Source organism: Stigmatopora nigra, chromosome 21 (genome assembly GCF_051989575.1).
Source record: "Stigmatopora nigra isolate UIUO_SnigA chromosome 21, RoL_Snig_1.1, whole genome shotgun sequence".
In the NCBI taxonomy this organism is placed as follows: domain Eukaryota; kingdom Metazoa; phylum Chordata; class Actinopteri; order Syngnathiformes; family Syngnathidae; genus Stigmatopora; species Stigmatopora nigra.
This window is the reverse complement of record NC_135528.1, coordinates 9299406-9314530: the sequence shown is the minus strand read 5'-3', so window position 1 is coordinate 9314530 and position 15125 is coordinate 9299406. Positions and strand designations below refer to the sequence as shown.

Sequence of the window (15125 nt, the reverse complement as noted above, 5' to 3'; positions counted from 1 at the left end):
GTCACGTCCCGTTACGTCAAGGCGCAAGGGAGGTCATCGTCCAGATTGGTCGCTATAAAAGGGCCGTTGTCAAGTGTCCTGGCTACCTGACCAGTCTTGTCTATTTACTACTCATCATGAAAGTGGCATGTTCCTTCCTGCTGTTGGCGCTGGCGTGCTCAGGCGCCACGGCCGCTCCGACACCCGACGAGTGTACCCCGCTGGTGGCCCCGCAGGCCCTGAACGATCGCCCGAAGGTGAGCCCGTAACCTGACAATCAAAGTATTTGTAGTATTTTAGTACTATTACCAGTCACGTGTTGATTTAGGTTGAATTTCAAGCGATTTTGAACAATTCCTGGCTCATTTCCGGGCACTCCTTAGAGATTTTGGGCACTTTTGGGGTACTTTCTGTTGATTTTGGGGCAACTCTTGTAGATTTATGTGGCGTTTGGTCAATTCCATTGACTTTTTTAAGTCCTTTTCTGAGTTTCACTTCATTTCGGGTACTTTGCTGTGTATTTTGGTCATTCCTTCTTTAGTTCTTTAGTTCCTCCTTGTTGAACGGCGGCTAACGTTTGACTTTGTCTGGCAATTTGCGCAGCTGATCGGCACCATGAAGATGATCTCGGGTTTCACCAACCACGTGGCCTACAACGCCATCCTGAACATCACGGACAACACTCGCTTCACCATGAGTGCCGATGAGCGCAACGACAAAGATCTGCACTTCTTTGAGGAGATGATGATGTAAGCGCAAAACACACGTCCGACCTATCGTGTACTGAGCGACATTTCCTGAAAGGTGTTAAAAGAGGAAAAGGGCTACTCACTAATCTTTCCTCCCACGCTTAGAACCAAAAAAAAAAATGTCACACCCAGAATAAGTAGCATATTTTTGCGGTCTCTCATCTCCATGTGACTCTCCAACAAAGTGTTCAGTCAACATGTGCTAGCTAGTGCAGCTAATAAAATGTTAAACGGCAGATTTGAGGGCCAAAATTCTCTTCCATCTCTAAAATGACATGACCCTAGCCATTTTCTCTTTGTTTTGACGTAGAAACATGTTAATAATAATAATAATAAAATGGGTGTTTTTCCCCCTCAGATACCCACACAAAAAACTAGCATGCTAGCTATGGACTTTCTATTCTGTTGTTGCTATTCTGCGCCTCCACAAATATGCCGCTGCCACCTTAGTTTACAAAACTTTCCACTACAAAGCTCCTCCTCCACGGCAAGATTTTGTTCTCCCAAAAATTATTCCAACACATTAACCAGGGCTGGCTCTAGAGGTGACTGTGTAGTTCCTCTTAAAAACGAATGGATTCCGCCTATAAGCACCTTCTCTGGAACTCAATACCATTGAACATGGATGAACTCCCACGTATGAACCTCCTGGCCAATCATCTTGTTAGACGAACAAAATTGCCATGACAACACTGTCTTAAAACTGTGTGTTATCGTTTTTAGAGCGCCTTTAATTGCCATTTTGATTGCTTCTCTAGGAATGGCACCTGCTACGGCACCAAGGGGAACATCACCGTGGATGACCGCACCATGAGCGCCAAAAGTAAGGCATCTTTGTGGTCGGAGGCCATCTTTGGAAGGGAGCGCCGACCCTGAGTGTTTGTCCTTTTTTGTCCTCAGTCTTCAACGTGTCGTCAAGCCTTCAATTGCTGCCCTCTTGCGACGGATGCATGGTCATGGATATCAACAGCACGGCTCACGACCTCAAGACTCTCCTGGAGCTCTATGGGATCCACTTGGACAACGTCGACAACGATGAGATCCACATCCACGCGCTTTACTTGTTTGGTGAGGAAATGGGGACATTTTTGGCTCTTTTGTCAAGAGTGGAGGACGGGGAGGACGGGGAGGCGGCTAAATGCACGGCTAGCTCAGCGCCATTGATGATAATAGAAGTCCAATCGTGTAGCGTCCAGTCATGAAAATGTTTGCCAATGTCCGATTTGACCGTTTCAGCGACTGACGAGAACACGGTGAAGGACGCCGAGCTACAACACTTCAAGAAGCAGGCGGCTTGCTTGGGTTTCTCCGGAGAACCCAACTTTGTCTTGGATCCCAAGAAAGGTCAGTAGCTGGCCTGCTAGCTGGCCTGCTAACTGACTTGCTAGCTGGCTAGCCCAATTAATCACACAATTCTTCGTTTGTCTTTCAGCATACTGCGACAAGGACAAAATGGTCATGATCAACTGAAACCCTAAATAAAGAAAGAGAAAGAACCACGTGATCTTTTGTCCATTTTCTTGAATATTCCAAGTTTCGAGGCCAAAATCTTGAAGTGTCTTCCGCCAGCGTTTCAAACGGCGGCAACGACTTGATGTAGTAGTCATTGATTGTTGGTGACGCCAAGGCGCTCCCAGCAATTAAATCTCATTGTTTTGCGGTGTAATGTAGGCGCGGCTGGTTTGTGAAAGCAACACCCGAAAATGCCACAAAACAAGTGGCAAAAATGATTTCGGTGACAATCTTTCCAACAAATTATTATTGGCATGTCGACATGTCCCTATAATGATATATCTACATGTTAACGTTTCTTTATAATTATATATATATCTACATGTTTATAAACGTGTTAATCGGCAAATATAATCCAAAAAAGAATACCTGCTGACGCTCCAAACTTTGATTTTTTTATCTTGACCCGTTCTTCGGCATTCCAAAACTAAATGAAAACAAGACAAACTAATTACCTCTTCTAATTCACCATCTGTTAACAAAGTAACAAGTGGTTTATTAGTACTAAAATATGTTTAAGAGGACTCAAATTAGAAGAGGGGGGGGGGTAAGACTTGTTGCATGGCAACGCGCTCGTAACATAACAAACAAATTTAAAAAAAAACTGAATTACGATGCAGACACACTCAAAAATATGACTTCTTTACGGCAATAGTAAACAAATAAATTAAAGAAAAAACACCTAAACGTGCGCAATGAGGAAATAGAGCAAATTAACGTCATAACGTTGATTAAAAAAAGGTGATATACTTCATTGGGAAATAAGTATGGGGATATACTTCTATTTGAAATATTGGAGAAAGTTCTGCCAGTCAAATTGGACTAAATGTCTGTTTAATTTTGGCTTGATTGATCGGGGCAGCCGCCATTTGTAGCACTGACGGCGATAGACGTCCAATTATTCATATAAAAAGCAATTTGACAGTCGTTCATGTTAAAGGAAAGCTCCACCTTCTTTTCTATGAAAGAACACATTTTAATTATTTAAATATAGAGTAATAAAGGTCAAAGGAGTGGCATTGGTATAATGAATGGGTTTTTTCCAGTGTCAGCTTGAGGAAGCATAAATTGAATTCATATTCGCGTCATATTTTTCAGACAATTTAAATTGGGAGAGCCGAGTATTTGTTGGGTTAGAAACGCTCGATCCACTGAGCTGAACTGAGGTGAGCCGAAGTGAGTACTTTCTCCCATTGTTGATGACTTTTAACAGCAATTAGCATTGTCTTTTCATTCGTTTTGGATTCATTGTTTGTCTATTCATTTTTTTGTCATTTTAGACATTGTAAACATGGCTTGTCAATTTAATTGGAGTTGTTGACACATTTAGTTCATGTTCAGGTTTTTTCTCAGATAGATTTATACTTGAAGGCAAAATATTTTTTTAAAAAATGATTCCAAAATAGAATTTTCCCTAAGAAATTACATTTTTCTTTGAACATTCTTTTTGTTGATTTTTTTTTAGAGTGGAAAAGCATTCCAAGAGCTTTTTTCAGTTCCAATTTGTTCCCATTTTGACAGCAACATGGGGACCTACACTTTGCTTCTCCTGCTCGTACTTGTTGGTAAGACATCCAAACAAACTCACTAACAAACAAACAATCAAACAAACAAACTAACCAACCAACAAACTAACAAGCTAACTAACAAATTAACTATCAAACAAACAAACTAACCCTAACCCAAAAATAACAAACTAACAAACAAACTAACCAACAAACTAATACACTAACTAACAAACTAACTAACAAACCATCACACTAACAAACAAACTAAGTAACAAGCAAACAAGGCATGATTCGAGCAAACTGCTCCCTCCCTCCATCTACGCAGCAACCAAGGAAAGTCAAGGCCAAGGCAGGATTGGCCGAAAACTCCTGCAGTCCGGCGACGAGGACGACAACAGCGGTGACACTAGCGGCGACACTAGCGGCGACACTAGCGGTGACACTGGCGGCGGCAGCGGCGGCGGCAGCGGCGGCGGCAGCGGCGGCGGCAGCGGCGGCGGCAGCGGCGACGGCAGCGGCGGCGGCAGCGGCGACGGCAGCGGCGACGGCAGCGGCGACGGCAGCGGCGACGGCAGCGGCGACGGCAGCGGCGACACCGGTGGCGACACCGGTGGCGACACCGGTGGCGACACCGGCGGTGACACAGGCGGTGACACTGGCGGTGACGACACTGGCGAGGACACTAGCGGTGACACTGGCGGTGACACTGGCGGTGACACTGGCGGTGACACTGGCGGTGACACTGGCGGCGACACTGGCGGTGACACCGGCGGCGACACTGGCGGCGACGACACTGGCGAGGACACTAGCGGCGACACTGGCGGTGACACTGGCGGCGACACCGGTGGCGACACCGGCGGCGACACCGGCGGCGACACCGGCGGGGACACTGGCGGCGGCGACACTGGCGGCGACGACACTGGCGAGGACACTAGCGGCGACACTGGCGGTGACACTGGCGGTGACACCGGCGGTGACACCGGCGGCGACACTGGCGGCGACACTGGCGGCGACGACACTGGCGAGGACACTAGCGGCGACACTGGCGGCGACACTGGCGGTGACACTGGCGGTGACACCGGCGGCGACACTGGCGGTGACACCAGCGGCGACACTGGCGGCGACGACACTGGCGAAGACACTAGCGGCGACACTGGCGGTGACACTGGCGGCGACACCGGTGGCGACACCGGCGGGGACACTAGCGGCGACACTGGCGGCGACACTGGCGGTGACACGAGCGGCGACACTGGCGGCGACACTGGCGGTGACACGAGCGGGGACACCGGCGGCGACACCGGTTGCATCATTATCGACGACCCGGTGGTGAATACCTCGATCAGCCTGGTTAACAACTCGCTCAACATCCACATCTGGCTGTCCCTGAACATCACCGAGAGGGGCATGCCAGACACCATTTCAACCACCACTGCCGTCACCACCACCGCCGTCACCGACGACACCGCCGACACCGCCGACACCGCCGACAACGGCGTCACTCCCGACGACCGACGCTGACAACACAATGCCATTTAAAAAATATATATATCGTCATGCTTTTTCCGCTGTGTTTTTCTGCCTTGTATGATTGTTTCAAAAAGCAGTTGTACTTCTTTAAGCTTGGAAAGTAGCTTTGTCCGTCCAGTCTACCTGATTTTTCTGCCTGTAGCTCATTCATCCTGTACATACGTGATTAAATGCTTTCAATACCAATAAGAAGTAACCTGGAAATGCTCCAAAAACTTCAGCGGGAAGCGACCAAAGAACCAGAAGCAATCCGTAAAGTCCGTAAAACCCGTTCCGTCGAAACTCAGTTCAGGAACGGGAAAATAAAAACGTCGAAAAGCATGGGACGACTTGCCTGTCACCAAGACAATAAGCACAATCATTTAGTGAGAACTATTAGTGGTAAGGAAGCCTCTCCCAATGGCATTTTGTTAAAGGAACATTCCTTTGGATCAAAAGCAACGTCTGAAGGCAAATTGAAAGAGAAAGACAAAGCCCTTTAGAAGGCTAAGAATTGAAACTGTCATTGTTTTTGTCTTGTCATGTTTCTATTTATATATTTCTTAATCAAATTATTCTTTTTTAAAAAAAAAATCTATTTATAATAGACAATATTATCAATGAATTGACTTCACTTACTTATTCCGATGAAGCCAGCGGACGTTCACCCCAACAATATCGGCCTTCTGGCCTTCCTTTCCACGAATTGCGAGCATCAGAGTAAAGCCATTCCAAAAAGCCCCGGGGCTATGTGGCAAGATATTTGACTTCCGTGTCCAGTGCTTTTAAAGCTCAAGAAGACGCTCAATACTCCAAGAAGAAGCATATCACACAGCTGTAATGACAACACAATGCAGACGTGAACGCTTGGAAAACGACCAAATCTTGACATCACAGTGTATCTTTCACCTCAATAAAGCATTATCAAACTTAGTTTTGCTCATACTGTCTTAAAAAAAAAACAACGCTAGTGCCCAGCCTAACAGTACACTAGCAGCTAGCATAACGTACGCTAGCCTAGTGTCATGCTAGCACCTTATCAATCAAAGTATACATACATATCCAAATTGAAGGCTTTATATTTGTCAACTACTTTTTGACGTTAGTGCAAACGGCGACACTCCCAGGTTGGCGCCCAATTCCCCGCATATGGCTCGGTCGGTGTCTTTGTCCACAGATAGCGGCGAGTGTCTTTCCGTCAAAATGGAAAATTGGGCCGTATGTGGTGACCCTCCGGCTAAGTTGGCAGGTGACGAGTTTCACGGGTGTGGACGCCCCAAATCATTTGTGGTGAGAGGATGAAGGTAGTCCACCATTGTTTCAACATGAAAGCCATTTGATGAGCGGGAAGGTAAAAAAAAAAAATGCTAAATGGGAGTGGCTGAGCTGGCAAATGATGAGAGAGATGGAGCCTTGCCCTAATGATTATTAGGGAGGGAGGACATATAAATTGTCAGATCAGGTTGAACATTGTTATTAGGTGTCCATTACCACTGATAACAGGTGAATCTTTGGAGCACGGTGAGTAATATGCGGGATTTCAATGGACATTTTTGTTTGCATTTGTCAAAGTGATGCATGGCAGAAGCTGCAATTGTGCTTTTCAAGTTGTGAGCGCTCAAAAGCCTGCATTCCAACTTTTCCACTTCATTTTCTAGCCTTAAAGCTACAAGGAAATCATTTTCCAATGTGATCTTTGCAGAAAAGAAGCAGCTTTCGTTGGACATCACCATGACTCTCTACGCTTTGCTCTTTTCCCTTCTACTTTTTGGTAAGTCCTCGGAGCGCATTTCTTCAATCTAAAGCTTGATCTGAACAAACTCCACCAAACCAACAGGAACGGCAATAGAGGGAAGTCGAGGCCGCCACACATTTGGCCGACACCTCCTACAAACTCTTGCCGAGGACAATCCCATATCTACTGCGCTGACAGCCATGACGGAGGCCACGGCCATCACGGATACCATGTCCACGGGCACCATGTCCACGGGCATCACAGACACGGATACCATGTCCACTGGCACCATGTCCACTGGCACCATGTCCACTGGCACCATGTCCACAGGCATCACGGATACCATGTCCACGGGCACCATGTCCACGGGCACCACGTCCACTGGCACCATGTCCACAGGCATCACGGACATAAGCACCACGCACATGGATACCCCGTTAATGGATACCACGGGCATCACGGTCATGAGCACCATGGACATAAGCACAATGGACATAAGCACAATGGACACAGGCATGACGCACTCTGGTAACACGCAGACGGCAACGTTGAGCCCGCCGGCATCTAACAGCGACAGCAGCTTCAACACCGACACCCAAGGATAATAGGAATGACCAATTGCGATCAACAAGAGCCAAAGAATGAATGATAGCATGCTAAAATAATACACAGCTGGAATTGGGTAATAATTTCTCATGTAGCATTTGGGGGAAGAGCATTTTTGGGTTAGGATTAGGGTTATCCGTCCGGTATTTGGCTTGAATAACACTGTCACAGTAGCAAGAGGGTGAGAATACAGACACAGAAAAACATTTTAGACATCAATACATAGATAATATGGCTTTTTACTTGATCTAATACTTATTTGGTTTACTATTTGGATTTTTTGGGGTTCTTTTTCTGTTAAATGATGGGGTTTTTGAAACAATTCCTAATAATTGCAATATATTTCCTGCTTTGTCTTATCATATAATCTTGAGATCCCTTGATTATTGGTACGCTAATAAAAGCATGACAACGTATACTTTTCTTTCTCTTAGCAATTTGCTATGTCTTCTTGAAAAACATTTTTTTCTCTCTTTCACACTGGTATTTTCACGGCGATTTGATTACACAACGGTCAATATTTGGGGGGGGTTTGGCCAATCAATAAAATGAGACTTTGGAATGGGTGGAGGATGGACAACACCCCCAAGGAGGCGGGATCTACCATAAAAGCCTCTCCTGAGCCCAGCTAAAGGAAGACCATGGGGGGCGAGATGAAGAGCGTGGCGACTTTGATGCTACTACTGACGGCGGCGTCCGCCGCGCTGGCCGACCCGGATGCTTGCCAGGCTATTTACAAGCCCCTCCCCACCAAAGACCTGAGTCAGGTAGGCCAAATTGGCAGGCCATGCCCGTTAGCGTAAAGCTCAGCACGATGGTCCGCCGGCAGGTGTTTGGCGAGTGGCGTTTGCTGTGGGGGGCGGGGGAGGTCCTGCCCATTACTGAGCTCAAGAGCTCGGCCGTCAGTCTCCAAGCGGACGGAGACGCCATACGCTACCTAGAGAGGAACCTCTTCAAGTATGTCCCGCATTCACTCCGCTCCGAAAGGAAGGAAATGTAACGGCGGGACGTTGTGCGCCGGCCGCAGCAATGGTTCCTGCGTCACGTACAATATGAACGTCAGCAAACCCGCCCAGGACGGCGGCAGCGTCCAGCCCCTCGTCTTACGGGCTGTCATCGACTGTGAGTCACCACCCACACGTGCAAAATGGCTGCCATTCATTGCAATCATACACTAATCAGCAATTTTCCCCTATTATGAAGACATTAGGGCGGCGCGCTGGTAGAGTGGTTAGTGCGTCGGCCGCACGGTTCTGGGGTCGAGTGTTCGATCCCAGCTGGGTTCTCCCGGGGCTTGCGTGGGCGGGGTTTCTCCGGGTACTCTGCTTTTCTCACCACATCCCCAAAACATGTTGGACACTTTAAATTGCCCCTAGTGACTAGTTTGTGTCCTGCGATTGGGAGTCCACCAATTCGGTCGGGGTGTCCCGCCTGGTACCTGTCATTAGCTGGGATAGGCTCCAGCACCCCCCGTGATCCTTGTGAGGATAAATGGTTCAGGAAATGAGTGACAGATGAATCTATCCTTGAGTCAGTGGTAGTTATGAAGCTCCAATTTTGTCAGACGTGGCCAGCAACGGTACGCAGCAACCCATGAACGCCAGCTTCACGCTGAAATTCTACCAAAGATCGCCAGACGCCATGTTGATGTTTGTGGAAGCCGGCGAGATGGGGCGCTTCCTGCTCAGCTACGGTAAGCCCACGCGGGGCCTCCCGGGGGGGGGGGGGGGGGCGTGGCTAATGACAATGTGCGCTACGGCAGCGAGGCAGGGCCACGTGATGGGACTTGAACAACGAGAGGGTCAACGGGAGAAGCTGATGAAAATGCTGACGTGTTTGGCCTTCCGCGACTACCAAGTCTTTGTGGAGGACGGGCTTCCAGGTCAAAAGCTTCGACGGCATCCTGTGGTAAGTCGCCAGACTAAATCTGCCGTCTCTTCTACCCGCAGAGCTTTGCCAACCCGAGGCGCCGGCGGGGGCGGCGGGGGCGGCGGCTTAGACGGCGGGCGACCAGGCACCCAAAAGTCAACTTCCATTTTGCTATCCAAGCCAGACTCGGATCAAATAAATAAATATGAACCAAGTGTACGATACGTTTTTACAAAGTGGGAGGAAATCGGAGTACCCCGAGAAAACCCACGCCAGCCTGGGGAGAACAGGTAAACTCCACACAGTGAGGACCGACCCGGGATCGAACCCTCGAGCCCGGAAATGTGAGGCCGGGCCGTCCTTATTTCTTCATATTACGGGAAAATGGATGTTTCGATGAAAATGGCAGCCATCTTTGTTTCCTGGGAAACAAACAATCATAAATTGCACAAGATATCAGAAATTTTTTAAAAGGCGGACATTTTGGTTCATTCATTTGGAGGTACTTGCGTTTTTTTATTGGGTCATTTTATATTGATTTTTGGAAACTTTGTGAATTATGTTTTGGATTTTATAGCTGGACGAGCTGCTTTTTTTGGGGTGTGTTTGTCTTCTAAAAGAAGAAAGACAGCTGCAGATAATTGGGAACATAATGTTTGTTAAATTGGGTGGGCGTGGCCTAGAGTTAATTGTGTTCTATCGTCCAAATAATTATGCTTAATAAGGATCCATCATTTTCTGACCCAATTGAGGGTGTGACCATGACAATGGTATGACTTTTAAACCTCAGCTGGGCGCTATTTAAGTTTTAGAATGCTAAATATTTTTGGTGGAAACAAAGGGCCCACCAAAAAAAAAAAAGATAAATAACACTTTGGTTTATTTGTAAAAACATAAATACACATATAAAAAAAATGACAGCAAAATGGCTACTATTAAATATCCAGCCGAGGAGATGCCGGCATCTCGTCGGCATCATAAATACGTCAATATTCCACATCCAACATGGCGCATGTTTGGTATGTCCTGGTGTACCTTTGCCGTCAATGGCGGTTGCGGCGTCGAAGCAAACTCATAAAAAAGCCTGAGAACTGGTGTATCCTTTAAGCCTTTTATAGGGTGCTCGGACGTTTGGTCGCCGGTCAAATGGTAACAGAGAGTTTACTTTTGAAACCATCTCTCAAAATTATATTCATAAGAGAGAGAGTTTAATATCTAGGTAGTGTTTAATATCCAAGTACTGTTTAATATCCAAGTACATTTGACCAGCGACCAAAAGACCGGCGACAAAACGTCCGGCGACCAAACGTCCGGTCACGTTTTACAGGGGCAAGGTGGGTCATCTTTTCAGGATTTGGGGGCATCTGGAGAACTTCCTGTGGTTGTCAGTGCATATGAGATGGCGGCCATTCCCATTTGTCCCAGCAAAAGATGGCAAGAAAAGTGAGCTCCTCTATCAGAGGGAAAAAAACCCCAATTCCCGGGTGTCTTTCATCTTGTTCTCCGAGGACAGGCAGCCGTCCTGCCTACGTGATGTAGGAGTCGTCGGGACCAGTCGCAAAAGAGCGCCAAGCAGCGCGAGATCTCCGCCGAGTAGCGCAGCGTGCCAAACGCCGAACGCACGGTGGGAAGCGACGGATGCGGCGCTGATGCGGGGACCGCCGCGCCCATCTGGAAACCACAAACCGGGACCACGCTTCACGTCAGAGGCGCCGATCAATAACGACGATTGGTCAACGGGACTCCGGTCTGATTGGGGTTTTAGCGTGCTAGCCCTTCGAGCTTGATAGAGTCAGCCAAAGATTGAAAAGGGACAAACGTGAGATAGGCCATGCTGTAGCTTTGACTGGCTATTAGCCTCTTAGCTAACGACGAGTGTATGACAAGCCTGTTTGAATGGATCTAAAGTCATAACTACATTGCGGCTATCTCTAATGTATCAATACATTTTTGGCTACTCATTCAATTGTTAAGGTATTTACAAACAGGTTTCTCACAAGGGTATTATCATATCAATACCCACAACAACAATATTTTGAAAATGGAGTAATCTATAGTGTGGCGAAATCCTTTCCCAAGCAATAGCAAACTAGCCAGATTGAAGATAAGACACTTTTCACCATCTAAGCATAGCGCATCAGCAAGCAATGTACCCAGACGGTCAAGAATTTAGCGCAGACAAAAGGCGCATCAATGGATTAGGCGCACCGATTAATTAGGTACCCCTCGTCCATTTTGGGGAAAATGTCAAACTTCCGAGTAAATATGTCCGGTTTCTTAACAAGGGGAATTGCAATCATTAATAAGGGGAGCAATTGGTTGAGGATGGCAGGTATTATATAAAGCTTAGCGCTTTAGTTTGCTAGCATGTGAGCATTGCAGCTTGAAACAAAGCTTGAAAAGAGCGAAAGGCCGTGCTGGCGACCGGTCCCGTCGGTTGTCTACGTGCGCTAGTTAGTTCCGAACTGAGGTTAAGAGTCGGCTCACCTGTTTGAGGGCGGTCCTGACGCAGTCGGCCAATTCCAGCAGGTGGGCGGCGGCTTCGCCCGCGTCCTCGAAGGGCAAGCTAACGTTGTGAAAAGCCGTCCGGAGCCAGTCGGCGTGCGCCGACAACGACAGCGCGTGCACGTACAGCTGAGATAAACGTTCGTCGGCCTGCCGGGAAGAAAAAATTTTAAAAAAAAAAAAACAGAAGAAAAGTTCAATTGACGTCCTTAGCTGCCAATAGCAGCCAGTCAATTCAATGAATGGATAATCCTTCATACAATTTGTAAAAATATAATAATAGTGCTAAACTTGAGAGAAAAAAAAAATATATATATAGATGTGGGTCCCCCTCTAGTGGAAAATAAAACAATTACATATACAAACACACAAATACAAAGATAGATACATACATACATACACACATACATACATACACACATATACAATGCTTTGGGCGTCTATTGAGGTCAATGTATTGGAGACACGTGTGTTTACCTTGAGGGTGTACAAGTGGGCGGCCGTCATCAGGATGACGGGAAGACTTTCTAGTTGAATCCCCAACAAGTCGTCTTCCTATGGGAAGGCAAAAGTTTCAGTCGGGAGAACTCGGAGGACAAAGCGCGGCGCGGAGACTTTGCCGGGCACCCTTTGCAGTCGGACGACGGCCTTCCTGATCACCTCCAGGTGAACGCTGGCCTTCTTCAGCACGCCGCACAGGCGGCGGCCTTTGACGCACGGGCCGCCTTTGGCGCACGGGCGGCACGCCGCCGGTCGCAGCGTCTCCAGCGATAACAGCAGGAGCATCAGACAAGGGGCGGGGCCACCCAGCACTGAAAAGGGATATCCGTAAAAAGTTAGTTTGGACTTAATATTCTGAAAATGAAGTATTTCTGGGTCAAAATGGCAGTGGATATGGATTGGATTCTATTTTCAAAGTGCACTTTCTCATGCTAGTTCTACTTCAAGTCCTATTTTGGCTATTAATGAGGCAATGCTGACTATGAAGAAAGTGGCTGGGTTTGGGTCAAAGTGTCTGTCATGAAGCAAAAAAAAAAAAAATGCCATGTGACCAAGACTGGACCTCAGTCTTCATGTCTTGTGGAGGTCACGCACGCACGCACGCACGCACGCACGCCTGCCCGCATGCGTCTGCTGAGTCAGACAAACGGACGGACTTTCCAGAGGTTTTTCACCGTGACGGACGGCCTCAGAGGAGCCGCAAACGGCGCCTGGACAGACGGCGTTTGCGGCGGGAAGTGGCCTCACGTAAATACTTGACTTTCTTCACTTGGACAACAGGGAAAATGTGACATCACTCTGACTTCATTGTGGGAAATCATTATTTTCAAAGAGATTTGAATTGTTTTCTTTTTCTTTTTGCTATTCTTAAAAAGGCAAATGTTAAAGTTGACGGGCCGCCATTTGTCTTTTTGCCTCAGGGCGACCTTCGAATGACATCACACAGGGACGCCTTGTCTAGACGCTGGAAATCTTGACATATTTTTTGTCCTCCCAACCAATTCATGAACCTGCATTAATGCACTTGATGACGTGATGCTCTGTAAAGACGCATTCCCACTGACAAAACATGCTTGCATTTTAATGAGACCTTTTTGCAGCTTTTTGCAGGTCACATGACCTCATATCGCTTGGGCTTAATTGAAAAGAGAAACTTTTTGGTGGTAGCACCAAAAAGACACTAATAAAACAAAGTGTGGCCATTAAGACAGTGGACATCATTTTTTTTGTTACCCAGTTATTGGAGATGATGTGAACCTCCCATTTAGCAAGAATTTGACGCTGACTAATAACAAACTTATTTAGAAATTTCATTTGAAATCAATACAACCCACCAAAGAAGTCCTCTGTTCCAAGATGGCTGTCTACGACATACACCAAGGAGTCTAATTAAAACGACATCCGCGACAGCATCCCAGTTCTAATGGATTGGACATCTACCAATAAATTCACTCATTTCAATTCCCATCTTAAGCATGAAAAGACCTTCCATCGCCCCTACCAACATGGCCGCCCCGGCATGGCTACGACTGACAAAATCAATTCAAAGTAAATTGGACGGCTGGCATTGTTAACGGCGCTCAAAGTGTTAAAAAACTCCAACTTACGTTTCATCTTGTCGCAAGTCCAGGTGTCTGTCATAAGTGTCCGGCATGAGTGAGTGAGTGTGTGTGTGTGTGTGTGTGTGTGTGTGTGAAGAGTAAGCGTGTGTTTGTGGACAGATGTGAAAGTTCCCCTTTATAGTATGACACATCACCTGAGTCATCGGACGCCGACCCCCGCCGCCCACCCGCCCGCCTGTCCGCTTGCTCGCTCGCTCTTTTCAGACTAGAAAAAAAAAAAAAGAAGAAAGTGGCCTCTATTTTATAGCAAGCAGCAAATGAAGTAAGTGACTCATTCCTAGCCCCGCCCCATCAGGATGACGTCATCATGTGCTTAACATGACGCAATTGCCACTTAGCCACTGAATATATTTTGGAGATTATTTATGTTTTGGTGCACAATTCTTTGGGTCAGTGCTTTGTAAAATGCAGCACCAGCACCCCCAGGGGATGGGTGGGCTCCCTCTAGTGGCACGAGAAAGATTGACTGAATTTGATGTGCTATTACGCTGTTGTTATGAAGAATAGTTGGGTTGTAGTATTGGACGGGCCCCCAATTTACGGGTATTCAATATCACCGACAAATGATTGTTCGGTGGAACATTACCAACTCCCGTTTCTCCAGAAGTCTCCTTTTTCCGTTTTACTACTTCTACGGAAGCTCCGCCCACTGCGAACATGCTATGACGAGATCAATGTGAGCTGTATATGTATATATATGTATATATGTGTGTGTATATATATAGCAGATTTTTTTCAAACTTTTTTTAAAGTCATCATTAAGTTATGTTCTGGATGATTGTATTGAATTTAAAACATTATTCTGGACTTTGGTGATGTAAGGGTAAAAATGGTTCTACTGCGAAAAAAGATGCATTTTAGACTGGGTGCAATGACACTTTACAAACGCTGGGGGGCGTCCCTCTGCAAACTTCCCTTGCCCATGACTAAAACGCCCCTGTATACATATATACTTTGTTTCTGAACTATAAATATAACAATTGTGTCTCAAAAATGATAGTAAATAGCATTTTTAACACTGCTGGACAAAGTT

General features: G+C 46.7%; 3 protein-coding genes across 3 annotated transcripts; 2 read left to right on the top strand and 1 right to left on the bottom strand.

Annotated features, from left to right (window-relative positions):
* Window positions 1-69: 69 nt before the first annotated feature.
* Window positions 70-2232, top strand: LOC144214910 (uncharacterized). Its single transcript, XM_077743645.1, has 6 exons — window positions 70-236; window positions 583-728; window positions 1487-1551; window positions 1629-1796; window positions 1965-2072; window positions 2161-2232. The coding sequence occupies exons 1-6, from the start codon at window positions 117-119 to the stop codon at window positions 2196-2198; spliced, it is 645 nt and encodes a 214-aa protein (XP_077599771.1). The 5' UTR covers window positions 70-116; the 3' UTR covers window positions 2199-2232.
* A 5982-nt stretch (window positions 2233-8214) lies between these two features.
* On the top strand, window positions 8215-9679 carry LOC144214821 (saxitoxin and tetrodotoxin-binding protein 2-like). The gene is made up of 6 exons (XM_077743515.1): window positions 8215-8362; window positions 8425-8552; window positions 8623-8717; window positions 9160-9288; window positions 9358-9477; window positions 9545-9679. The coding sequence occupies exons 1-6, from the start codon at window positions 8237-8239 to the stop codon at window positions 9592-9594; spliced, it is 648 nt and encodes a 215-aa protein (XP_077599641.1). The 5' UTR covers window positions 8215-8236; the 3' UTR covers window positions 9595-9679.
* Window positions 9680-10327: 648 nt separating this feature from the next.
* Window positions 10328-14353, bottom strand: LOC144214822 (uncharacterized). Its single transcript, XM_077743516.1, has 5 exons — window positions 14227-14353; window positions 12597-12781; window positions 12447-12524; window positions 11952-12119; window positions 10328-11135 (listed from the first exon to the last, which is right to left on the bottom strand). Exons 2-5 carry the CDS (start codon window positions 12753-12755, stop codon window positions 10956-10958), a joined length of 585 nt encoding a protein of 194 aa, XP_077599642.1. The 5' UTR covers window positions 12756-12781; window positions 14227-14353; the 3' UTR covers window positions 10328-10955.
* Window positions 14354-15125: the final 772 nt, after the last annotated feature.